Source organism: Ascidiella aspersa, chromosome 2 (genome assembly GCF_963924565.1).
Source record: "Ascidiella aspersa chromosome 2, kaAscAspe10.2, whole genome shotgun sequence".
Taxonomy (NCBI): Eukaryota; Metazoa; Chordata; class Ascidiacea; order Phlebobranchia; family Ascidiidae; genus Ascidiella; species Ascidiella aspersa.
Genome location: NC_139448.1, coordinates 30,861,636 through 30,889,518, shown reverse-complemented (window position 1 = coordinate 30,889,518; position 27,883 = coordinate 30,861,636). Strand labels below are relative to the sequence as shown.

The following is a 27,883-nucleotide window of genomic DNA, read 5'->3' as shown; positions in this document are numbered from 1 at the left end:
GCAAAACTTTTAAAGTAAATTAAAATTCAAGTGTTATAGGCAGATTTATATAAAACGCACACAGTCTAAATTTTAACTAAGATAAATTTTGATCAGTGCTATTTACATAGCTGGTCAGTGTAGTTTTTATTTAACCAAACAACAACCCACATACCCTCCCATACGGGCAGTACAAGAGGTTTATATTGAACAAAAAGTGTTTCCGGGGCATCGATAAAAGCAAGAAAAAAAAACGTCGCGACAACCTTAAGAAAAACAGAAATAGAAACAGCGGGAACATTTCATTCGCTACCGTAAAAATCGTACAAAAACGCGAGATGGTCCGAATAGCAGAGGGCGATACAAGAAAAAGGCATGTAACATGATACCGAACAGTAGATGTTTTTATAAAGCGCATGCGATTATTACACTTATACTTTGGACGGGGGTCGTAATGACAGAACATTTTTTTTACAAAGTGCATACCGAGAAGGCGATCAATCTAAGAGCATATAAATCAACAAGGCGCTTGAGTAAAAACAAATGTTCTATAGTGCAGCGAGTAATCGATACGCTAGTAAATTTTCACTTGTAGTTTTTAGGCCTTCGTCACTGGCGTCCGAAAAGAAACAAGCGCTAAAAACGTGACGTGTAGAAGGCTTTACGTCTATTTTTTTGTTGATAAAAAATCACGTACACAAGAGAATAAAAACTGAAAAACGTCTACATTTCAAAAAAAGGCCGCTATTTTCCTACGGTAGGCTACGCCACATTGTACATATCCCGGTTGGAACAATCTTTACAAGGCATTTATCCAGTTGCGTGGAAAACTTAAAACAAATTATTCAGGCATTTCAATGGTTAAGATAATGGATGTTTACACTCTGTAAAATAATAGTCCCAATCTATGCTCATCAGTACACTTTTTTAATGTGTAACAACTCTTACAACACGGCGCACCCTTCAAGGGGTAATTTATATGTACAGAGTTGGAAATAAAAATAAAAGTATATACTAGAAATACACGTCTATAAAACTTAAACAAGAGCATTGCAAGAAAAGTAACCCCTAAAGTTTCGCAAGACCGTTTTAAACCTGGCAAACACGCACGAACTGAAATCAGAAATCGAGATTACTTTGAGCAAAAAAAAACAAAAGCGTTAAAGCATTGCCGCATGGCTGATCGCTTAAACAAATAGGGCAGAAAAACAAAATCTTGAAGAAAATCTTCCGCAAGCCTATCTACTGACCGATAAAAAAACTTAGCTCGTACATTCTACTGGTGAAGTATAGGGTGGTGATCGTTTTGCATAGCGGGGCCTCTGACAGGCCATAAGCGATGCATAGGGACACGTAGTAATAATGGAGAAGCCAACAGCGAAATCACCTTAACCCAAAACTGTCGTTGGCTGATATAATGTTGCGTTTTGAGGGGCGTGTTTGAATTAAGTGTTATAATGGTGAGCCGTATAGGTATTGCGCGTTTGGTTGTTATAAGTGCACTTTAAGACATTTGTACCTTTAACAGTTTCGATACAAAATTTAGAGTCATTGCCGATACAATTGAAACAGATTGTCAAATAACGAAAATGGAATTTCAAGGGTGACATTATTGCATTTTTTCATCGTCCAGTGGCCACCGTACGCTCGGGATTGCAGTTTTGTTTAATTGGCGCGAACGTATTTTATGATGGTTTTCAGATACGAAATATTTTTCACTAGCAGCCATTTACATCTTAAGCTCAAATATCTCCACAAAGCGGCAAATGGAGCAAGTGTTGATTCAACAGTTATCTGATATACTTCAAAGGAAAAAACAGTGTGGGTCCGGTTAAGTACTTGTGGTGATAATTCTCGTTGTCACTTGATTCTACGAGTGGCAAACGACGCATGTAGCATACAAAAAAGCGAGCTCAGGTGTCACACAACCAAGGCATTAGGTCTTAAATCTGGAAAACCTCCTGATGAAAGCCGATATGAAAAAAATCGAAAAAATCACAAAAGTTCATACAACGCCATTGGCCGTGGTAAAACGTGATTGTCATTTTTACAAATTCCTAAAAAAACAGTACTAGGCCTAATTAATTTCTATCTAAGCGGCGCCGTAAATCCAAAAGCGATAAAAAAGTGGCATAACACGCCAACCAAAGAGCGACGCGCGCTTGCTCTCGTGTGACGTCATCGCGACGTAGTTACCGCCTACGTCATCACGAGGCCGGCTTGAGCATCTTGCGACTCTCCGGGTTCGTGAAGCTGAAGCCGCGGAAGAGGTTCTGGTCGAGACTGCCGATCACGTCCTTGTCAACCTGTGACGTAACAATCGTATTGTGACATCACTGTAGTGGGGATTTGAATCACGCGTCCCACACAAATGCGTGTGCTGGTGGTTTAAGCCACTAGGTGTGAAGCGTGAGTGTCATTATAATTAAGGCATGTGATTGGCTAGAGATTATTACATGGAGACTTGGGTTTATGCTTGGTTGTAAGTTGTTCGAGAGAAAAGGATTTACAAAAAATTGTATTCGAGTGTAGTTTTTTTTTTAACATACACGACACAAGCACATTAGCTAGTTTTGAAATAGTAGCATTTGTGCGTGACTCATTGGTTTTGGTGAACCTTAGTTGACTGCGGATTTAAGAAAATTCACCATGTGGCACGAATCTAAGTTTTGTTCAGCCAAGTAGCAAATAAACAGCCGACGAACAAATAAATAGAAAATACGTGAAACTTTTTGGTCGTTTGCCAATTGGGCATGTTTTAATTATGGGACATAAGTGGGTTATTCAACTATTTGTATACAATGATATTTTCGACAAAATTTGACAGCGCTTTCCAACTGAGGTGCCGCTTGTGATGCTGTAGGGTGCCGGAAGAAATTTTGGAAAATTTAAGATTCTAGATTAAAAGTCTTGATACCATTGCTTGTGAAGGATGCGTGCAATAAATTAGGAAAGTTTGTTGTTTTTCATTGTACGCTAATGCTGTGTATCGTTTAAATTTCGTTTGTTGTGACATCACAACCACTGCCGCAATCTATTCATCAATTCTGTTAGTTGCCGCAAGCTAAAAAGGTTGGGGAACCACTTGTGTGGTTTTGCTTGTTGCGGCCTCGCATTTTAAACGTGCGTTTTCTGTAACTGTAACGACAAACTTACGTGGGATAGTTTGGCCTGGGAGTTGAGAAACTCCTTGTCGAAGTTGCTGTAGTCGCTGGCCGATCTCTGCACAAAACAAAAACAGTTTAAAATCCCATCTCCTTAAGCTGCAGCTATCGCATATATTTTTAGAAGAAAATGGTGTCGTTTTCTTTGCGTTTTTGTTATTTTTTCTCTGTAAAAGGAAAAGCATCGTTTCAAGTTTGCAAAAGCTACAATTACCGCATCAGTTTTAACGTGAATGGTATCGATTTATCTCGTTTAAGTTAGTTTCGGGCCTTGTGAGGCCTCTGGCCAGACTTGACAAGTTGATAATTATATGGTTGTCCATATTGGCGAATAAGGCAAATGCCGATATTTGATTACTTGCCAGACGCATTGAAAGTCTAGGTGCAAACCTATGAGCTCTAATCTTAATGCGATTTTTATAACAAAAGTTGCTCAAATGCATCATTTTCGCCATTTAGGCTTGTTGTACGAACCTTAGCAAACGAATCTTTTTCATCCAAATTGTTATGGGAATCAACTGCGATTTCATCATTATGTAAGTCTACTTTTTCCGGATATTAAAAAAGGTTTAATTTTATATTATAAACCGATTTTTGTAATTGTTTAATCAGCTGTAAATAATATCGAGCTGAATCAGCTGAAAATACCATTTTGGGTTAAGCTAAATCCAAACCAGGACGGCGAAACATCTTTTATTGCCTCAATTTGAGATAAATTATATATCTTTAACTTGAAAGTAATTAATTACAAATCTGTATGCTTTGGTCGATTTACTTGAAAACAATTTTAGCGCTATTTTTATTTCAGTAGTTTAAGTGTACCAGCAGTTCAACGGTAAACCTGTTTATAAATTCCCAAAATACATTTTTTATCGCGGGTCGTTGCGGTTACTTGTGCGCCAGACGTTTTGTTGTCGGACGGCGGGCGAATGCCGACCTTTGACAAATAAAACGGTTTCGCCGAAACCTGGCGTTGTTTGCAAGAAAAGGGGACATTCATTGTCTGTGTTGGAAAACGAAATATCTTGGCTACGAGGGACTGTAGTCTACAAATAAACCGGGACGTATTTCACACGTAAAAGAACAGCGAGTGGCTGATATTTAGGGTTATAGGCTGTTGTAACTATTTTAATATCTCAAGTTGTTAAAATTCGAATGCACTACTTTATGGGTTGGCCTGTCTACAAACAATGTCGTGTGAGGCACTTTACATAAATCCATGTTTAGTGGCTTTAAAATATCTAGTTTTCGCGAAGTAATATAAAAGTAAATGTTGCACAGAAACAAAACGACATTTCAACACAGTCGTAAAACAAAACACAGCCGTAAAAGGAGAAAGACGCACCACTTTCGGTTTGAAGGGCGGGTCGATCTGACGGCGTTCGAGCTTGGCAAAGTCGATGGAACTGAAGAACTTGTGCTCGCGAATGTCGCCAACCACTCCTAGGCGTTTGGTGCAGTCCTTTTCCAGAAGCTGTGTGACGAAACAATCACCGGTTATTTACAATTTGAAAAATAACAGAATCCTGGATTTTTTTTAATTTACAGAAAGTTTATTAAACAATGTTCTAGGTTCGTGAGGTAAAAATATAAATGTTTAGAAAACCACACAGAACATATTTCTATACTACATAAATCATTATCTATTTCGTTTAGTATTTTCTACATAAAATCAAGCCAAAATCGACGAAAGAAAAAAAAATACAGCCTGTGGTAATAAACCTACAGCAGGATCTGTAATTTGCTTCATTAAAATGAGTCTGAAAGCCAAAAAGGTCGAGTGGATCGATATATACATTAACTGATAATGATACAAGTGCGTGTTTAAATCTTTATCGAGATGATGTCTATTTGCTCGACCTTTTTGATTTTTAGATTCACTATCAAGAAATAAAAGAATAAAAAAACAAAAAAAACAATGACTGAATAAAAAAATATTGAAATGGTTTTAAACAAATAGATGTAAAAGTTCCCTTTTACGGCGTGATGTGTAAATTAATTTGCAAAAACAGGAAAAGGAATTAAAAAAAAAATACTTTGCCAAAATGGAAACTTAAAATAGAAGCAAGCAACAGTGTTTGACGAAAAGTATACCTAAATAGTTCGTGAGAAGCGTAACAAGCCAGAAACCAAAAAAACTTACCGAAACAATGACAAACTACAGAAAACTTAAAAAAACTGCCAAAAATAGCGCGGCGAAACAAACACGGAAATTAAAGCTCTCAACCACAACCCACCTTTTGCACGCAGTCGACTGCATCTCTTGGCATCCATCGCGGATAGATGGGCTGCTTCTGTTGAATAGCGTTGAACAATTCCTCTTCGTCCTCACCGTGGAATGGCGACTGACCGAGCAACATTTCGTAAAGTAGTACGCCGTTCGACCACCAATCCACGCCGAAACTGTACTTCTTGCCCTGAAGGATCTGTGCGTGGGAAATAGAAGGATGAGTTTCAGGTGTTTTGGTTAATTTTTGTATGAATTTCAAATTTTTGCCGGTTTATTGGTAGTCACTAGTCAGGATTTAAAGGTGGGTGTTCCATACGTAAATGTTCTGGGCATTCTTTCAGTGTTGTATAAAAGTCATTTTATAATGACTATAATTCCAGCCAGTCATTTGCAAATCAAATAAAGTCCTGGTTAAGTCATTTTTAACAAATAGCTAGTCTTAAGTTCCAGTCGTCGACAAAGCAAGTCAAATCAAAGTGGCGGCATCGTTATGAGCACAAAACTATACCAATGGTGAACGCGTTACATTCTGAGCGATATCTTGCCTGGCAAACAAAACAAAAAACGAAGCAAATAGAAAGTAAACATATATTTAGCTTAACTAACCACATTTTGCAAAAAAATGTATTGGATTAAAGCACTTTAATTAAAGTCAAACCATTTTACAAAGTTCAAGTGAAGTGATTTGTCTTAATGACCTAATTCAGGTCAAGTAATTTTGTTTGAAACACCAAGTCAACTCAAATCATTTTGGACTCAAGTCTAAGTCAGGGATTTGTCAAGTAATTTTTGCCGAAAATTAAAAAATTCTTTTAAAAACAATGACTGAAGTGCAATTAAATTAATAGTAGACTTATATCAATACAACACTAAGTGCTGCCAATTGGGTCAACAAGCATAACAATAGCTCGCACGAAGAATATAAAAGGACTATCTAAACACCAACATATTGCCGATAGGACCTAATATACAAGGTAGTTTGAATTAAAATATAAATGTAATCGATTTGTTCAAGAGTGTGTTACAAGACTGGGTGTGCGTGCCTGAAATGGGGCAATATTCTAAGTCGAGTTGTGAAAGTCTATTTTAATTCGATTTGCGCAATTAACAACCAGACATAACATGTTTACGTAAATAGCCATCACAGTAAACGCGATGTAGTAACAGATCATTGCTATAACAATAAAAAGAGGGCCCGATCTATTCAGAGAATCTCAAACCACTGGAAAAATAAATACAGATGGACTTGTTATTTCTTAAAACAGTTCAATTAAAAACGGAAAAATATTATTTCCTTGCAACGAGGGTGCAATCTACCAAACAAAGATAAGAAAAAAAGGCGCAATCTACTCACAGAATTCTAAACCACTGGAAAAGTTCAAACAATATGTCTCTGTTCAAACAATAAGAAAAGTTTTAATAAAAGGTGCAATTGTGGCAACGTTAAGCCTTTTCCTAAGTCCCTATTCATCAAATCCAGTGTATGAATAAGACTCAACCCTGTGTCCCAATTGAGTTGTGTTTATATCCGACTCCATCTCCCTACCCAAGTCATATTGTGTTCTTATTTAGACCGGCTTTTTAGGTATGTGTCCCTATCCATTTGTGTCCCTACCAGTGTTATAATGACTTAAGTTGTTTGACCAAAATGACTTGACTTGACTTGAGTCTTTTGACCAAAATGCCTTGACTTTACTTAAGTCTTTCGGACAAACGCTTGACTTGCACTTAAGTCATTTTGTTAAATAACTTGCGATTACATTTTTTGTTGTTTTTCATTAAAATTTATCTCAAATTTTGCACATTAAACACTTTTAGTTGTATATTGCGCTTGTGTTATTTTTTTAATTAAATTGTTGCTTATAATCGGACAATTTACCAATTTTAATAGTTTAACAGTTTACTTTTATGACTGCGACTTGACTTGGGCAACTGATGACTTGGACTGGGACTTGACTTTTTATTTTTGCAAAAGACTAAGTTATTTTTCAAATGACTTGACGGGGACTTTAGTCATTTCAAAATGACCTGTTTTACAACACTGGTTCCCCCCATCCAGCTAGCGTCCGTATCCAGCTTTCAGGTTGGTCTGTGTCGCTTTCCAGGTTGGCCTCGAAACATCTCCCTACTCGAGTGTCCTTATGCGTCCTGAGCTGAGACGCTATCCATATCATCTGTGTCCCTATTAGTCGTACCTCAGGTGCGATGTAGTCGGGTGTGCCGCAGAATGTACAGGCCTTGTTCTCTTCCGAGGTTCGCTCGCGGCACATTCCGAAATCAGCGATCTTTGTGTGTCCGTCGCAGTCCAGCAGCACGTTGTCCAACTTTAGGTCGCGGTACACGATACCTAAGCGGGGTCAAAGGTTAGGTCATTTTTTTCGGGCGTGTAATCTCCCACGGCTAAGGAAGATTTTTTCATCGGTTTTAAATAAATTCTTGCCTTTGCGTCAGCTGTTATATGTTTTTAGTTTATACATCTAATGTCAGAGTTACTGTTTTGTAAAAGTTTGATACTGCACAATACAGCTTTGTTATTAGGTAATAAGATAAAAAAACATTGGAAGGCTAGATTCTTTAAGTTACATGTTACTATATTATGAAGTATAATGTCGTATAATACAGTGTCTTCGTTGAAATATTTTGAAATAAGAAAAATAACATTAAGATAAAAAATTGTATAAAGTTTCGGAAAATTACACTTCTTGCCTAGAATGTAGGTCAGTATTTGCCATAACGCGGTGTTATGTGTGCACATACGTACTAGAAGGCTATAAAACGCAAAGAATGATGTAATTTGACAGGAAAGTGATTAGGGACGGTACGTAGGCTTACGCGTTTGTGTTCAGCAGAATTACACGACGCACAAATAACATTCCACGTACTAGTAGCGATTCGCGATACTGTTAATAATTGTATCGATACTGGTTATAGCGGCTAACGCTAACCAACATTTTTCAGTATTGTGGTTTAACTCAACTCGATACTGATAAACCTAATTAAGGAAAAAATGAAATATTCCATGGTTTCAAACCTGTTTGACTTTAAAGGCAAATTTTACCAAAAATATTAAGACAGTCCATTGGCAGCGAACAAAAATACACACCAAATGCATACATGGCAGATTGTCAGGGCTGCGGAGGCGGTTAAAAATAACTCGAGTCCGGCTTCGACCAAATGTGCGTTTCATCAAGTCTCTATAGTCCGGCTCCGACTCTACAGCCTGTTTTTCACCCATAGGGACTCTGGTATGCATACGTGGTCTTAGTCGAGTCCCGAGGCTGACATTAGCAAAACAAATGCGACTCCGACTCGCAATTCTGAGGCGTGTGATTCTTACGCTTTTAGGGGAGGGCGCTTCTAAGGCAGCGGCCGTTCCTTTACCCCTTTATTCCCAATTTCGTGCTAATAATTTATCAAGATGTCTTTTTCAGTCAATGAGAACCACACCAACCACTACCAAAAACTAAAACGTTTCGCTTTTTTGGAAGACTTCGCAGACTGTTTCTGGCCGTCCTAACCTTTGCTGTGTAGGAACTGCAGGCCGAGCGAAATCTCGGCAGCGTAGAACTTGGCGCGCTGCTCCGGGAAGCGACCGCTGGCCTGGATGTGGAACATCAGGTCGCCACCGTTTAAGTACTCCATAACGAAGAAGAGGTGCTCCTGTTAGCAAAAAGCAGGTATTAAAGTTAGATAGGCAGTACGTTTATACATTTTTTTTCGTTTTTTAATTTTTTTTAATTTTAATTTTCTTGGTTTGGACATTGTTTTCTCGCACAAGCGATAATTGTAATCATTTTACATTAATTTCTCCTAATAGGTGCTTTGAATAGTTAGGATTTATACTCTTCATAGTGTCTACTATATCGGAGTTCCCCAAAATTGTCGATTTCGTTTAGAGCAGGGATTCTGTGTGGTCCAATATTTTTTGCCCAATTCATAAAATATCTCATTTCCCCCTGGAAACCTTAGGGCATATTTTTCACAACAACATCTAAAGAAAAACGACCTACAGGCTACCTTTTGCCTAACCAAAAAAGAGATATAAAACACAAAGGAAATTTAAGCAACAAATGAGGTACTTTGGGTGTTTCGCCACAGCGTTATCTTTCGCTATTTCTCTACTGTTGTCCACACATTGAAATACGACGGCTAAGCCGAACAACTGGCTATTAAAATCACGTTATGCTACAAATACAACGCAGGGGCTGCCAGACGTGTCGCTAACTGGCGGCTAAATTCGGTTTAGCATAAACGTGTGCGGCAATAGTATTTTAATCAGAGGGGTTCGTTGAAAATAACTGTGGGCACCATTCGGGCCAAGTCACGCTTCACTGAGTAGTCAAACATGCGCGCTGATGCGTGAAATCTCGCTAAAGCTGCGGTAAGGATAATATTGGTGTATCGCATAGTGCTTGAGATATACATCGTTATATATTTGCGGTTCAACAATTGTTACCAGGTATGTGGTTTCACGGGGATTGCAGAGAAGGGTAAGTAGCGGCTCTTCAGGTTAGTAGTTTGGAACTTGATATTATAAATGGTTTGCGGAGTGCACATGCGCTAGTTTAGCACGACTTAGGGCCGCATGCCTAACTTCCAATTGAATGTTTTTATGTTAACCCCCATTGTTGCAATAAAATCACTTTAAAAAAATTGAAATCAAATCTTTTGTAAGTCTTTAAACATCAAGTATACCTAAGTCCAAATCGTCAGTTATTTAATTACAATTCCATTTAGGCCTATAACGATGGTAATTCCAATACACGGCATTTCGCCTAATAAGCAAAATAAAATGAAGTCAGTATGTCTGGCCTATTTTAGTCGAGACCGGGAAGAAAAAACACTTATGTGCATTCTATGACGTCATTACAACACGGGTAAAGCCTGACAATATTTTGTTGTTTTGCAAACTAACATATTCGTATTGTATCAATTCAAATGGACAAGATCTGAATGCAAACCACTTGATGTTTATTATTATCATGCATTTCACTCATCTCATTGCTATGTACTAAGGGTTTTATTGAAAGTTATTATTTCGCCACGGAAAAAAGGTTTGAGAACTACTATATGCTAGACCCCTAATTCTCAGTCGCAATATTACAACATCATAGTATCCTATTTTTCACGTAAACCTAGCCACTATTTGGCTAAGCGTTTGAAGTGAGTGGGCGCAGGGCGGGCGTGGTTTTTTATCGTTAAAGCTGCGATTAAAATTGCTGGGAGACTTCAGGTCAATCTACGCGGTATAATCTTGGTTCGCAGTACTGTTACCACGTTAGCAACCGCGCCTTTGCCTTGCTTTTCTTGGTTCCCTTAATCGGAGATAGCGTGGGCTTTCAGGGGACTTTGCACGATTAGGTTTACTACCTTATTGGGAAAAAATACTTCTCAGCAATTCTGTATAGGGTGCGTGGGTTTGAAAAACAGTAGTTGGTAACGTCTAAGTCAAAAGTTCCAAGTTCGAAATCAGTATATGCTATACTTTATGTCGAATTTGCGATTCCAAGGTTTTTTCGTAAGTTTAACGTTCGCAACGCTCCTAATAAGTAGGGATTTGAGAAAGTACTGATGTATTACGCATTTGAGAAACTAATGATGTATTAAAGAATCTACAGAGTGCTGCAAGAACAAAGGGAACGTTTCTGGTGTTGGGAATTTGTTTTTCATTTAATACAAAATTACTGCCCTTTTAACTATGCTGCTGTATCAAAGTAAATAAAACGACCGTACGCTTATTACAAAAGATTCCTACACAGCCTAAGTATAATATGGTAGGGGCAGAACAGTTGCGTGAGGAACACAACTGCTTTTACCAAAAATATTTTCCAAAATATATGGTTAGCTTATTATGAAATTGTCAGTTAGTTTGCAATTTTATCAAAATTTGGCCTAGTTTTGCAGCAAAAAAATATTTTCTCTAATGAGCATTGATAAAAGTATTTTGGAATCATTACAGAAATACGCCGCGGCCGGGATCTGACCCGTGGACCATAGTTTGGTGACCTATGGTCTACTCTAGCAGGTGCATATAATCATAGTACGATAAACTACTGCTCATAACGAACTAAATCAAACAATCAAACCTGGTTTAGGTGCAAAACAGGTGTTTAAGATACACAACTATCCACAAACCGTACAAACAAAACACAACGCTGTACCTTGGTCTGATAGGTGCAGAAGAGGTGCGTGAGATAGGGGTGGTCGCAGCCAAGAGCCAGTACGCGTCGTTCCACCATCGTACATTCGATGTCGTCGTCCTCCACAACCACGTCCTTCTTAAGCGCCTTGATCGCGTAGTACTTGCCGCGACCCTTTAGCTCGGCCAGCAAAACCTGCAATCGAAACACAGTGTTGTTAGGCCGTTTGCTACACGACACAGGTCCAAGTGAAGTAATTTGCGAAAGAACTCAAGTCATTTGCTAAACACCTGCACTTCAAGTCAAGCCGAGCCTTTTGTATAATAACCCAAGTTCAAATACAGCACTTAAATAACCCAGGTCCGAGTCCAAGGCAAGTCATTTGCGAATAACTGAAGTCCTACTCCTAGTTAAGTGAAGTAGTTTGCGAAATAAAACAAGTCCAAGTCCCAGTAAAGTCACTTGCGAAATAACTCCAGCCATGGTCAAGTCATTTGCAAAATAACCCAAGTCCTAGTTATGTTATAAGTCCAATTTGAGTGGTTTGCAAAAAGAGTAAGGCATTGACAAAAAATAAATGGTTAAATTTAGTAAAATTGGTATAGCAATATTTTAATTTTTTAATTAGGACAGGGAACAAAAAAACGCAACATATAGCATATTAAAACGGCGATCTTTTAGTTCATACAAAAAAATTACTAAGGAACATTTACTTCGCGGAAAAAAATGCCAAAGGATATTGTATATAATGCATCTTAAAGTCAAACGTTGGGTAAACATTGGGGATGTCAGTGGGGATTGGTAGTTTCGGTTGTTTTTATTAGTTAACATAAGGGACAAATTATCTCATGCTAGCAAACAATTGATAGTAAGAAGCTTTTATCTTCCGACTAAACGACATAAGACATACTCTTGGTGACTTGGAAAATCTATTCACCTTAAATCATGAAATTTGAAGCGTAGATTTAGCAATTTGTAACTTCAGTTTTAAATTTATACACATTGCGTATATATGGTAAGGAGTCGTATAATTCCTACATAACATTTTTTAAGCTACACGACACTTAGCATTGCAACAAGACGTTGGCGGGCGAGTGTGCAAGTTGCATGTTTTCAATTAATTACCATCGCGACTTGTTAGTCGCGAACAAGGCCCACGCTGTGACGTAACAATGGGGACGTGACATGAGGCAACTACTTGAAGGTATAAATCACTATTTTAACGTAGGGCGATTTCCTACTCATAAGTGACAGGTTACAGACCTCTTTAAACTTTTACCTAATAAGATACCTAACTCTTTTGTTTCGACATGTAGAAGTTTAAACTAGTGGTGCTCGAATTTTTTTCAGCCTGTGGAACACTTAAAAAATTAAAACAAATTTGCGGCAGACTTTTGACAAAACCATACAACTGTATACTAGTTATCCCAACTAAACAGCATTTAAGCCTAAACAGCACGTAATTAAAATAAGGTACTGTGGATGGATGAATTATATGGCACCCCTATAAGTATTGCTTTATATCCCGCGGTACATTAAGAAAATTCAACAATTTGCGGCTGTTTACCAAAACAGTTATACCCTGATTTCCCTAACGAAACAGCATGGTAGTAGGATAATAGTTTGAGAATCACTCGTAAACTGTTGCAGTAGGATAAGACCCTTAATTCGAATGAAAGGAGTTTTGTTTTTAAACATATTAATGGGCGCCGTTCGAAATACCCACACGAAACTTGCTGCAAATCGAAACATCATGACTAAAAGTGAGTAGAAACGACGCTCTTAAAATCACCCCAAGATAAATCGCAATGTAATGAGAATAATCGACCTGACTGATTTGCGACTGGTCTTTTTCGTGTTCAATAATAACGTTATAGAACAAAGCAAACCGGGTTTTACACACATACGAAAATTACCTTATTTGAGCAAAGAGATTGTAAATAAACAATTGCAGGTTTCTTAAAAATCTGCGTTTTGGCGACGCGTGAATCAAGCGAACAATGTAGTATGTTGCCGTCCCGGAAATACACCCCTAACCAAACAAAACTTCACCTAACCGCAATGTGCAGCATATACACATCAGGCAGACGGCGAACGACCAGGGCACCAATGTTTTGTTTGTGCAACATAAAAAAAGGTAAAAAACAAAAACTAAAGGTGTCCTTTTGTAGATAAATAAACAACCCTTTGGCGAGATTCTCACAAAGCTATATTTTAAGATACGCGCGATTAGGGCGGTCAGTTGTGCGTTTAAAACCAAAAATGCACGGGTTTACACCGTCGTTTTGTTAAATCAAGATGATGACTAAAGCGCCATACGATCAAATAAAAATAGGTTAGCCTCAGATTCGGAAACAAATCACCCACAAGTTCCCTTTTAAGTTGGTGCCCCAAGCGTAACCCTATACAATGCAGTGTAAGAGCTTGTGCAAATGTCGGGGCCACACAAATATCACCGATTACTCAGGCCGACGCGGCTATTCGCGTCACAGTCGTGACTGTGACGTCACAAAGTGTTTGCCGCGATGACGGAAAGCACCTGACGCCTTCGTTCTGCGAAGTGCCCGGCAACTAACCTATTTCAACCTGTAGTTTTCAAGTAATGACAAATACATCCGGCCGAACTTTTACTGGTGCTTTAGAGTTGTATTAAAGCAGAGTATCTCGAATTATGGTCGCGAGTCAAAATTGGGTTGCCGTTGGACTTGACTAAGTTAGTTTACATGGTTCGATTTATTGCAGAAGCCATGCGAAGACATGACTTATATTTACTAATTTTAAATTTTTTAATGCTTCTGTCTTATTTTTTCTTTGTTCACAATAAGCTTGCAAAACGTTCGGTGAACAAAGTTGGGTCGCCACAGTTCCGCTCTTAAACTTATACGCTTAGTAGATTTGGGTGGCCGCGAAAAAAGGTAAAGAAACACTGACTTAAATTACACCAGGGGTCACTAACCGACACTAATATGTAAATAGGTATTAAAGATAGGGGACTGAATATATATATTTTTTTTCGACCTTCTTTGACTTGATTAGGATTAAACAAGGGAACATTTAAAGCAGCCTTTCTTTACCTGGGGTAAATTTATCCCAGGGGGTAATTTTTCTCGTTTTAGGGGGTAAATGAGCTATCAATCAAAATATCCACATCAGCTGACAGGACAGAAAAAGTGTGCAAGCCGTAGGTATTGGTGGCCTACTTTCCTAGTTCAGATTAACTTCTAATTCGAAGTTAGCCTATAGTAGCCTATTAATTCTTTATCATCTAATGTCGGTAACATTATTTTTCGCGATAGCTATTTTAATTAATTGTAACTTCATTGTTACATCATAACTGATATAAGAACCATTTTATATATTGGCGGTAAATCTGATATTCATCTTTGTTAAAAGGGTATACACAAAAAGGTTAAGAACCCCTGATTTAAAGTGAGCTTCATCAAATTTTCGTTAAGGTTAAAAAATTTCACCAAAATTTTGCTTGGGTTTGCATCGGACAAACAGTTTCCATTGAGAAAGCCGCCAAAAACTGTGCCTACAATTATTAAAAGTAGAACAGTTAATTGCAAATTTGTAGTCGAATAAAGAAAAATATTTAAACATGAAATATTACATTCAAAAATTGTTGCCGTACATGTAAAAACTTTATTTATTCCTAGATCCTATTTTCTAAGGACCTATTGGGTTTCCCGTGAACCTATGGACCACTTAGCTATACAGAGTTGTAATCGTCATCGCGACTCAAAAATAAGATATGCATTGCGTCAGAAAGCGTTCTGGGAAAAAAATAATTAAATGGCAGCACTCCTGGAAAGGGGAATCTAGTTTTCAACACAGCAGCACGCCTTCGTTGGAAATGCACAACAAACGTCAATTACACCAGGCGTTCCGCGAATCATAGCTTCAAATGTCATTCCAGTCGCTCCTGGGTTTATATATAGAAAAAAGCGTTGAAGCTTTGTTTTTGTTCAGCTTTTTAGTCCCGGCATGAACCAAGGGTGGGGTCAACCAGGAGCGAAAAATTATGAACCCGTTAAGGCACACGGAGTGGAATATTTTGAGATTGCTTACCCGACAAAATTTACATTGTGCGCCAAGACAAATAAGCTTGGACAGTAGAAATGTCATATATTCCTAAACCAAACAAAAACTTGTTACTAGCAATCGTTTTTTTTCTTTGGGCTAACAAGAGAAAGAAAGATATACTAAGACCGTTATTGATACAATGAATTTGCTTTAATTAATTCATCTTAAATTAATTTAAATTTTTTTAACTAAAAACCCAGTAGGTTTTAAATGAGTCCACCAAATATGTTTGTTTATTGTCTAAACCAGTGTTTCTTAACCTTTTTTACTTGGGGGCGCACCTAGAGACGTATGAAAACGTGGCGGCGCACCTTGCGAGCGAAGCAAGCGCGAAATTTTTGAGGTGTACCGATATTTCTCTTAAATTGTCTGCTTTTTTATTTTAATGGGTTTTATAGTTGCATATCTTTAAAGGGACTTCCAGCCTTTGAGACTAAAAACGTTATTTTGTACAATAAAGTCGTATTCCGATTAATTTTGGACTTATTTCGACATGTTTTTTCCTTTGTTCGCGGCGCACCTAGCAGCCTTCCATGGCGTACCAGTGCGACGCGGCGCACCGGTTGAGAAACGCTGGTCTAAACCTTTATATGAGCCTGGGCACATTTTTATCAAGGTTCAATGATACTGATAGCTTTTGTAGATTAATTGGTTTGCATGAGAGTATAGTGAACCATGTTTATTTCAATTTACCCTGTTTAAAAAGTAAACGGGGTCTTCAGTTGTTTCAAGAAAGCAAAAAGGTGCGCCAGGTAAAACAGTTTCAGAACTGGTTCAGTCAATAAATACGTTTTCTTTCGACTCTTTACGGCAAAAGACGTCACAATTAAACATTGCGCCGTGATTGTATGCGGCCACGCCTTTCAAAGGAAAACAAAACTATTGTTACCGGGCTATAATATGAAGCGAAATTATGAGGTCGCAAGTGATCTACGAAGGCAAACAATAGATCTCGTTGCACCACCGCGTCGCGTCAAAAATAACAACTCGCCGAACGAGTTTCACTTTGTCAAATACTGCGCGATCGTAAAGTGGGTTTTCCCGGCGTTCAAGAATAGCACAAATCAAGTTGGCGAACGACGAAGGGACAAAGCGACATATTCCCTCTTGGGGGCATTCATTTCTGCCAGCCGAGCTTTGTTAAACTGATATTTAACCTTAATAGGGTTGGCGCGAAGTTGCGAAAGAAATGATTGGCTTAGCGGCTAACTACTATTTTTAGCCTTTATCGTCATGTCTTGACAATAAAGCGCGGAGGGCCATACTAGCAAAACTGAAACAAATCTTCTTATCGCAATGATTTGCATTTTGACCTAAATCGTAGGTTCTTATACTGTGTAGGCTTGTGGGAAAGTTTAACGCGGTCTTAAAAAAAACAAGTATAGAAAGACAATTCATTTTAGAATATTAATTGCGAAAGTGTTCTTCCGACAATATTTTTCATTAAATGTGTCGACGTTTCGCTAACCTATACAGGAAACCAGGCTGCAAAATAGTCAAAGTTGAATGTTGAAAGGTCAAGGTCGGAATAAACAAGTTCAACCGGAAAGTACTTTTACAACGCACAATACTTTCAAAACAAAAGCGCGGCGCCTCAAATTTGTTCGTGTAATCCCTTTTTGGCAACCGACGACCGGCGGCTAAATAAGATTGTTCTTTCACCGGCAAGTGAAATTACTCAAAGCTCATTATAAACGCGTGGCTCACGACTAATGACAGTGTCATGAACATCGGAACTAAGCCAGGTTAGCACACGAGGCGTCAACGCTATTCAAGTGCACACGCAAAAACGTATTAAAACGTGCACGGCTAAGCTTTATGGCATTAGGGGGTCGCAGTTTGTCAATTGTGTGCATGAAGTGCTGTCAACCAAGGTAGAGTTATCAATTCGCTAAGCGGTTAGTTCCCTTTTCCGGTCCAGCATATTTCAACGGTTTCAACTAAAATAGTCGGATTTTTTTTCTCGCTGTATTCCTGAAATTTTCGCATCCCTAAAATATTCCAGGTAACATTATATATAAAAGTACCACACACTAGCTAACCAGTAACCATCCTTAAATTAGCACAAGTCCCTTAAGAAATTAAAATACAAGGTAATCCGTTGAATAATTAGTCAACTTTTTTTTTTCACGTTGCCTATTCACGCACCTTTCCGAAGCTTCCCTTTCCGAGCACTTTCAAGAACTTGAAATCGCTCGAGCTGAATTTCGGTTCGTCGTTCGGTTTTCGGGGCGCTGGTTTGGGGGGCATCTGTCGGACGGTGCTCCGGCGTGGGGCCGCCACGGGCCCAGCGGCTGGGGCTTCCTGGGTGACCTGGGGCTGGGCTTGGGCGAGTTTCCACAGTTGCTCGTATTCCGACTCAGTAGTTGGTAAAGCTGTAAAACGTGGTGTTATTTAGGATCGGTTCGTGTAGTCCACAAGAAATATATACAGTTATACACACTTAAGTGTTAAACAACGGTGATGTAGCCCTTGTTGTACAATAAATCTATCCCTTCCATAGTCGATTTTTTTTTTTTTTTTACCAACGATATCATAGTACACCAAAAGTCTGCGCGGACTAACCGAATCTGACGAACAATGATGCAAGCAAGGCAGGCTAAAAACAACCAGCCTGCAGTGGTTCGAACTCACGACGTCAGGCCAATCGAGCCTGTGTAGCTCAGTTGGTAGATCGACCATCACCGGAGGTCGTGAGTTCGAACCTCATTGCAGGCTAGTTGATTTTCTAGCCTACCTTGCCTGCATCACTGATCGACAGTTAAGGTTAGTCTACGATGGCTTCCAGTGTACACTTTAAAGAGGTTACAAGAACGGTGATGTAGCCCTTGTTGTACAATAGTCATGAGCTTTTCCTTCTGAAGTCGCTGTTTTGACCAACAATAACGGTTAAGTATCATAGTACATTGAAAGCCATTGCAGACTATAACCTTAACTGTCGATCAATGATGCAGGGGAGGCAGGCTGGAAAAATAAATAGCCTGCAGTGAGGTTTTAACTCACCGCCTCCGCCAAACCGGGAGCGTCGCTCGAGCCTGTGTAGCTCAGTTGTTAGAGCGACGGTCCCGGTATGACCAGATGTCGTGAGTTCGAACCTCACTGCAGGGTATTGTTTTTCTAGCCTGCCTCCCCTGCATCACTGATCGACAGATAAGGTTAGTCTACGATTGCTTCCAGTGTACACTTTAAAGAGGTTACAATGTTAAATCGTAAAAATGAATATGGAAAAAAAAGGTAATGGAAAGAATATAATTCATCTTTATCTATGACTTTGGACTTAATATCCCTTTGTTTATCTTGTTTCAATTCACTAAACTGTTAGTAACACATTGACCACACAAATAATGAGGGACAGAAATGCATGACACTTTAGATAATGATACATATTTTATTGTAGAAAACAATTCAGTATGATATTTCTGTTTTCTTACCACCAGTTGAAGCAGGCCTGTCGTATTTGCTTGGTGGCCGCAAATACTGAATGTCCTCATAAATTCCATGCTCTTGGTTTTCAAGAGGAATTTTATTTTTCTCCTAAACAAAAACAATTGAAAACTAGGTGATCGTTTGGATACGATTTCAATTCATCTGATACCAATTTGCGAAAAATAGTTTGGTGTCTAAATAAAATCTTTGAAAATGGCAATATTTGTCTAATTCTTAATAGGGCAATCAGGTGGCACTATAAAAAGGCAAATTGGCCTGATAAAACACAGTTGTGAAAAAGTTTCTCGAGAATACACAACAATTTGTCCTTATATAGTGCCACCTGATTACCTTAAATAAAATTTGAATTTCCAGTTGTTCTACCCCCCAAAAAAATTTGTTTACTCAGGGGGAGTAAGATTTCTAAATTAAACATAAAATCTTACACAACAATTTGTCCTTATATAGTGCCACCTGATTACCTTAAATAAAATTTGAATTTCCAGTTGTTTTACCCCCCAAAAAAATTTGTTTACTCAGGGGGAGTAAGATTTCTAAATTAAACATAAAATCTTACACAACAATTTGTCCTTATATAGTGCCACCTGATTACCTTAAATAAAATTTGAATTTTAGTTGTTCTACCAAAAAAAAAAAAAATTGTTTACTCAGGGAGAGTAAGATTTCTAAATTAAACAGAAAATCTTACTTCGACAGTTGTAGAGGGTAGTCGGTTGATTTTTTCCAAGGCTGCAGCGAGCAACGCTTGGTTGACTCCGCAGGTGTGTGCCATCTTGCGATAGCATTTGTGATGAGCGTTCGCGCCACATTCTAAAATAAAAAATGGGATAAATTCACAACATATGACCAACATCCCAACCAGTTTCAGAATAAATGAGAGTTATTTATGTGGAATATTTGTATGACTGTTATAGCTGTCTTTGTATCTATGAAAGGTAAACATACAAAATGCTATACAAAGTAATATGTATTTTTTTATAACTGTTTTACGATTGATCTAGGTAAAAAACATAGGATAATGCATTGTTTCACTAATTTATCAAGATTTTTTTCAAAATACAAAATGTGCAATCTAACCACTTTGTCATCCTTACAAGTAAAGGTATGACAAGCTGTGGACAGAAAACTCATTTTTTAACTAATGGTAATGTTGGATTATGTTTTGCTGATGGAAAAGTAATGTGTAAATTTTTTTAACTAAATTTTCAACCGAGTTAGGAAACGACATAGGTGAAATTAATATGTGGAATGTTTTTTTAAAAGGAGGTTAACAATATCGTAAAATTTACACAGCTTGATAAACCAGCTGGAAATGGTTGAGTTGGAATAGAAAGAGAACCGGCAGAACACTTTCCTTTCAGATTAAGAAACTGAAACGCATGACTTTGTTTGCTTTATCGGTGAAGAGTTATAGGTCAACAATTTAAACCCCTGTCGTAAAGCTGTTGAACAAAGTAAGGTGACAAAATGTATTATAATTTTGAGTTCTGTTATTGGTAATACTCTTTTCTTTGCTATTCGTATAATAGGGAACTGAAAGTATTTCAGTTTGACAATGTTTTGTTATGTTTCCATATAGCAAAGCGCCTACTAGTTGTATTAAACATTGCTAATTTCCTTAAAAGAGTAACAACTTGAAAATGTATTTCAACAAAATATTGATTAGAGTGTTTGAAAGGTGTCCAGCCCAGATAACAGACAACCCTATTGGACATTTAGCAACAGCAGTTGGTTATACCATTTTGTCACACAAAAAACCCTAAAAAAATGCCATGTTTAAGAAAAATATGGTAGCTTTGCTTGTTTTTCAACTGGTAGATTTTACAAGTTCAGCTGAATTGAGTAAGTTTAATACTGAAACACTTTTTAAGTTGGTCAAATAAGCCAGCTTTCTCTATGTGGTCCCATAGGCTGGTATATAGAATAATTGCTGAACCAAGCAAGTCACTATATTTATAACTTAATGTCATCCTGGTATTGTTATGCATCTTGAGCCCATGATGTCATATTGCATGACTGTTGTTAGTTGTTGACATGCACAAATGACAGGCTTTGGTTGCTTGCCAAGGAAAAATAAACTCTTTGAAAAAAGAGCCTCAATATATCAACATACAAAATGAAACAAACAGGTTTAGTGGTGTGAAAAATTGTAGAAAACCTCAAAAAATGTTGACATTTGGCACAACAAAAAAATCCCAATGAAAAATGCTTTGCAATTTATGCAAACCAGTCAATGTTCACTAGCGTATACACATTCAGACAAGGTCGGACAACTGTCAAACCTCTACTGTTCTATTGTTCTGGCAAGCAAACATAGGTGTCAGATACCAAGCGAGTCTGTCAAACGGATCAAGTTGTTGACATACCTTCGCAATGTACACCTTGGCGAATAATTCCGTAGAGCATAGAACCGCAGTGATCGCAAAACGTGAACCGCTTGTAAGTGTGAACTTTAAAGCGATGAGGCATATTTATTTTGAAACGCTCTTTCAAATACTGAAACATAAGAAAAACATAAATTACCAAGGAATTTGCAAAGGATTTTTGTTGTAAAAATGTTAGACAAAATATATTTATTTAGCTTTATTTATAGTGCTGTGTATACATAAAGTGTTTTATGTGTAAACATATATCTAGTTGTAGTCCAAATCACTTTCATTTTACAAGTTTAAACATTTTAATACAATATATTGCATTTTATTAATTTTTAAATTAAAATATCAAGGAATAATTAAATATTCAATAAAATCAACATATTTTACTGTTTACAAACAGCTTTTTGTGTATTTTATTGCTTTTATCCTCACTTAAATTTTTACACTGATATGACATCAGCTATGGTCAGAAAGTTTGTAAACAGCAGAATATGGCGATTTCATTAAATGTTACGGCTTTAGTTTTTATTGAAATTTGAATCAAGATGTAAATAAAAAAACTTTGTTTATTGCAGAACAGCAATTATTGCTGTTGATAGTGATTCATAAATCATTATACAAAAAATGTTATGTTTTTCGATGAAAGCGAAAGAACATAAATATATTAGATGTATTGCGGCATTATTTAAAATCATCTGATATTTTGTCATAATTAGAAAGTTATTCAACAATCTGTTGCAATGCACATGTACAACTATACAAATTACAATGTAAGGTACATATGATGTATATAACAAAAAAAATGTTAAATTGTTTTTATCTGCAAAATTCTAAGTAATCAAACATCTAAAGTTTGTTAACACCAATTAAAAAACCACAAAAAACAATATTTTTTTACCATTGTACATTCCGAGCGATGCGCAGATTTACTGCACGTGCTAAGGATATGTAGGGTGCATTTCTTGTGGAGAGCAATTGCACATTCTGCAAACAAATTTTGGTCATGCATAAATCAAAAGCAATCAAAATAAAACCAATCAGTCACCAATTGCGTGGTATGGCTTGTACATCTTTTTTGCACAACGGTTAGTGTATTTTACAATACCAATTGAGTTAATTTTCCAAAAGCTATTTAAAGTTTCAATGTACATATATCAGAACACATTGGTAAACAGTTTTATTGGTTTACGGAGTAGGGTCCAATTATAATAGTGATTATCATTGTTTCGTTACAATGTTCTTCAACAAGAGTTTCTGCTTTATGTTAAAGGTGAAAGCAATTGGCCAGTTTTATGTTGATAAAAGATGCAGATGTTTCTCTAATAATGCTATGAACCGTGTTTTATTCAGTAACCTGAAATGGATTTTCAGATTGAAAAACACATTCTAAATGGCATGCCTGAAATCCTGAATGCAAGTAAAATTACAGCAATAGACACAGGGTTTTTTTTAAGGTTTGGTTTGGGTGACCGCTAAGTAGTTTTAAGAGACCGCAAGTGTTTCATTTAAATAACAAAAAGTTGCAAGTCCAAAATTTGGGAAACCGCTGGAGAAATTTGGGGGACCATTTCGGTCCCCCAAAACACCTTAAAAAAAACACTGAATAGGCAGATTTAAAATCTTTTTGCTATTGCTTTATTGCTATTTTGACATGGGCACCAATCTAACCGACAAGCCTTCAAAGTTTGTAGGCTAGCAAAACACAACAATACAGAAAACAAAACAAGTCATGTGTGCAGGGTTGCAAGTTAAAAATGCATAGCACAGTGTTAGTAAATGGATTGAAAATGATTCCAACTAAGAACATCACCAGGAGGCAGTATTTACTAGGTTTATGTCGTTGTCGCACCCAACGCACACCCCAAGAATTTTCACTTTGCATCGCTGGTGCAAAGCAGCCTGGCAAACTGTCATACAGACATACACATTACACACGGACATTGTTATGAAAACAGTTATTTGTTAACAATATAATATATATAATTATATATATATGAATATTATACCAGTTATAAAACGCAAATGACAAAATTAATAAGGTCAAATATATCTAGCTGTATTGTAATCTAAAAAGCAGACGTTTAGTTGAAACATATATATATATAGGAAATGTTAACAAAGAGTCAAACAAATGATTAATTATCTTTGGCCAAGTTGCAGATAAAAGGAAAATATTATTGTAACATTTATTTATTCAAAAATGTGTGTATGTATAACAAACAACAACAACAAAAATTATTGAAGCTTTAACTTGAAAACTGACAACAATATTTGTTTATATATATTTCAAAGAGGGTTTGGGTACAAAACTTCATTCTAGGTTCGCCCAATAAAAAAAATTTTAACATGAGCACTTTGATCTAATTTTAGGCTTTCAACAAGCCAACAAAATAAATTTTCTTTTAAAGTTCTTCGAAAACACCCCTTCTTTCGAAAACACCCCCATTTGAAATATTCTACAGTTCAACTACATTTGCCTAAAGTGTGTAACAATGTTTAAAACTAGAGAGGTCAGATACCAGATATCTTATTCTGATACTCCATAGAACTACAAAAGTTGTATTTTTTTATGTTAAGCAGAATTTATATTCTCGTGAAGCAAGGGAGTGTCATTTAATAGAAATTAAATAAAAGTGTTTCCTGATGAAATTAGGTATTTAATTTCAGAACTACTAATTTAAATTGTGTATAGCTAAAACAGATTTGAAGTAAACTGATTGAATATAACCAGCAAAAGTGTATTCTGATACCCGATATATTATGCAAGAAACACCGTGATCTGACCCAATCCAAGATTCTGTCATCACCATACCACTGCGCAACATTTGTCACCTACCTTTGCACTGATAACCCTGCTTGTTGAGGCCCCACATAAAGTCCTTGCAAACAGAACAGAAAGTCGGCTGGTGGAAGAAACGCGCTGTCAACTCGTGGCCCTTGACAATGTGGACTTTTGCCTTCTTGATGGCGCCGCGACGACCCTGAATTGTTCGGACTGGCAATTCGTCCAGTTGCTGTTGGGTAAGATCTGCAAAAAAATGTTAAGAACAAATTGTTCTTTTTTATTATTTATTTTTACAGCAATCACACAAGAAAGCTGTATTTTTTTCCTATTGATCCAAAAAGCCGAAAAAAAGTTGTTTTTTTAACAAACAATCCCCTGTTAAGATCACATAAAAGAACATTACTTGGGGCAAATATTAACAGCTAATATATAAATAAGATTTGAACTTTTATAGCTTGTTGTAAACTAACATATTAAAAAACACTGTGATACACCAATGAAATACAAAACAGTCTGCAGCACAATTGAAAATACCCCAAGGTAACTACTAACTAGTGTGCAGTGGAACACAGTTTAAGAATCATTGATCATAGGCACTATAATTACACTTCCTAATTTAACCTTAAGTCCGATTTAAAAAAAGTTCTTAAAAAAGCATCCCTATTGCTAAATTATGATACTGGTACCCACATTTTCATTGTCTCTGTATTTAGATGTTTGATGAAAATAGACTTGTAATTTAGAAATAATAGGAATCAACAATAAATATAGGGAATCATTTTTGGTAATTTAGAAATAATAGGAATCAATAATAAATATAGACACATAGGCATTTAAATGTGGAATATCTGATAGAAGAAAAAAAAAGTTTAACTGTAATAAGTGTCCACAGAATGTCAACATGTATTTCAAGGCTTATAAAGATAAAATGAGAAAAATAGACAAAGGCTGCCTCATGATGAATTTTTTTAAATGCTTACTCAAAGCAAACTATGCTTCCTGTATCAGCCTTTCCGCTGAGTTCACATTGTGCATAGCAGTGATACGCCATTTTGTATTGAATCTGCCATGCAGCATACCAGTTTTTCAGTTTCTAGCACTATTGTTTACCTTCTTGCTCAACGAATAGTTTCACTAGAAGAAGAAGTCGGCCATCTGGTCGCATATCAAGCTGAAGACAAAACAATTTTTTCATTTGAGTATAATTTCTTCTCAGAAATCATATTCTGAGAATATGGGGCTGTGTGACCTGATTTGAAATCATTTTATCATTAACGTCTTACCTTTTATCGTTAATTTCATACCTTTTTATAAAGATTCAAAAAATTTTGTGAAATGCACATTTTTAAATCCTGTGCAAAGAGATACTAGGGAATTTACAGCTGGTTGATTAACTTATTTCAAAACAGTAGGTCAGTAAAGATCTACATTATTTTCATTAAACCAAATTTAATTACATTGCTATCAGAATTTAGCCAAACTTTCAAAAAATCTGCTTAACTAGTTCTATATTGCCCTATTTCCAAATCAATAATTAGAGTCATAATATGGTTCACAAAAAATGTTCGGTTTTGTATTACCACTAAGTTGATTTAACTTACCCAAACATTTATGCCATCACTGCCAACCGGTTGATTTTTGCACTTGTCAGCGAGCACTTGTAGACCAATGCTACTTTCGCTGACCATAGTGTCTGGTTTGGATTTCAGTACAAACTAAAAATGGTATAAAATCTAGCTTTTAAATTTAGAGCAAAAACACAAAAATACTGATATTAGTAAAACAACTGGTCTTTTTTATGAGAAAATTTTGGTTTTATTGCATTTTCTGAGTGAAGTAAGATTTAAAATATACTCATTAGACAGGAAAAAAAGTTTTTTAAAGTAAGTACCAAGGGTTTTTGAAACATAATCAGTAAATCACTTGTAGCTGTATCAAAATAATGATGTTTAGACTGTTCATGAAATCAGTTGCTCAAAAAAACAAAAAAAAAACAGTTGCGGTAAGATAAGCACAACAAAAGTTGCTAAAGTTTACTACATTATGGATATTTAATCACAAACCTGGACGACTCTGCCATCTTTTAGATGAGAATCAAAACAACTTCCCCATTCTGGAAAGATTGTTTTCTTCCTTTGAATCAAGGTGCTTCGAGAGCCTAAAATAATAAGTTTTAGTAAAGTATATTCATTGGGAGTATTATTATAAGTATATAGGTAATAGGTAAATTAGCAACCTTTTTAATATCAAGTAGGAAACAGGTAATCTTAATAGTGATGACTGGTACACATTTTCCAACAGTGATAATGGCGTAATGCCATGGATTGAAATCTAACAAAAAAAGTATTACTATGGTAACAGTGAAGCACTACTATGGTAAAATAGAAAAACATTTTTTTTTTTTTGGGGGGGGGGGGGAGGTTTACTATCCCAAATTTACATGGCAGTAATTCATTTCAATAACTTTAGTTGCTACTTGTTAACATGCCTTAAGGTCATGGCTTGCATACAAAATCAATTTTTTTATTAGATCGGCTAGCGTACCACCCAAGTATCTGATGAGTTACTAATACTACAATTTACCAGTAGGTACCCCCCCCCCCCCCCTATCTCATAATGTTAAACCTCCTAATTATTAAAAATTCTTATATACCAAATTACAACTCAAGCCTATAAATATGTATTATGGTGGATTCAATGCTATACACACAGCAACATTCTTCTGAAATATTTCATATTTTAAAACTAAATTTAAAATTTTTTTTAGAACAATATAATGACTAACATGTCAGTTAACTAAGAACACTTCATAAATTTAACTAAAATAAATTTTCAAGTTGTTTATCTCACCTTCATTTGTAAGTTCTTTGATATTGACAGCAATAAAGGGATCAAACCTTAGTCCATTTACACTAGGTCCCGCTTCACATTTGACAACTTTAACTCGGAGAAACGGTGCCATACTGATATGCTTTCACAATGAACGAAAGTGCTTGAATGTTCCACTTGACTTAGGAATATGTCCAGTTATGTAAGCGTTGACATTATATTTGCAAAAGAGGTTATATAAATAAAAATAACAACTTGTAAAGAAACATATAGGACGTTTAGTTAAATATCTTTACAGGTTAATTTAGGGAGAACAAATGACAAACAGCAATTGGCATGTTAACTTAAAACTGATACTAAGGTTAAACCAATGATATATAGGATAAACAACTATACAATGTGGGTCTGTCACCTTAATGGCATTTTCTCTTTTTACCCGATTAAAGGTGGCAAATTTTCACTTATCCGCTATTATTTTACGTAGCGCGATCTCGTCAGTACAAACTACGCGAAAAATCATACGTAACTGAAAGGTGCGTTAATATAAACGCAATATGAGCAGTTGTTCTAATACTATAAACGCAACTGCACTAAGCCGGTAAAAAAAGCAAAGTTTTTGCCCTGCGAGAAAATCTCTTCCTACGCAATTCGACGCTCACATCATACTCCAGCAGTGTTACTTCCTGTTTCAGCAGCTAACCCAAGCACTTATACGCGGTCGCCTAAACTAAACACATCGTGAAAGCGCGCTTTCACAACTGCTTAATTCTTGGGCGCCTAACGCAGCTTGCTGTTAAACGACTGATCACTTTCGCTATTGCTGACGCTCACTGACAGTCTGTTGCAAA

At 36.7% G+C, this 27,883-nt stretch overlaps 1 protein-coding gene across 2 annotated transcripts; it reads right to left on the bottom strand.

The window, feature by feature from the left end:
• Positions 1 to 109: 109 nt before the first annotated feature.
• LOC146164870 (protein kinase C delta type-like) lies at positions 110 to 27,284 on the bottom strand. 2 transcript variants are annotated; one of them, XM_083380433.1, is made up of 17 exons: positions 27,057 to 27,284; positions 26,270 to 26,364; positions 25,808 to 25,921; positions 25,317 to 25,377; positions 24,258 to 24,449; positions 23,249 to 23,328; positions 21,413 to 21,542; positions 19,735 to 19,856; positions 19,031 to 19,133; positions 17,748 to 17,974; positions 11,535 to 11,708; positions 8,892 to 9,033; positions 7,569 to 7,720; positions 5,381 to 5,569; positions 4,489 to 4,617; positions 3,136 to 3,201; positions 110 to 2,285 (listed from the first exon to the last, which is right to left on the bottom strand). In XM_083380433.1, exons 1-17 carry the CDS (start codon positions 27,166 to 27,168, stop codon positions 2,187 to 2,189), a joined length of 2,187 nt encoding a protein of 728 aa, XP_083236559.1. In that variant the 5' UTR covers positions 27,169 to 27,284; the 3' UTR covers positions 110 to 2,186. The 2 variants fall into 2 exon arrangements, with proteins under 2 accessions (XP_083236559.1, XP_083236558.1); XM_083380432.1 differs by lacking the exon at positions 23,249 to 23,328 and adding an exon at positions 22,320 to 22,405.
• Positions 27,285 to 27,883: the final 599 nt, after the last annotated feature.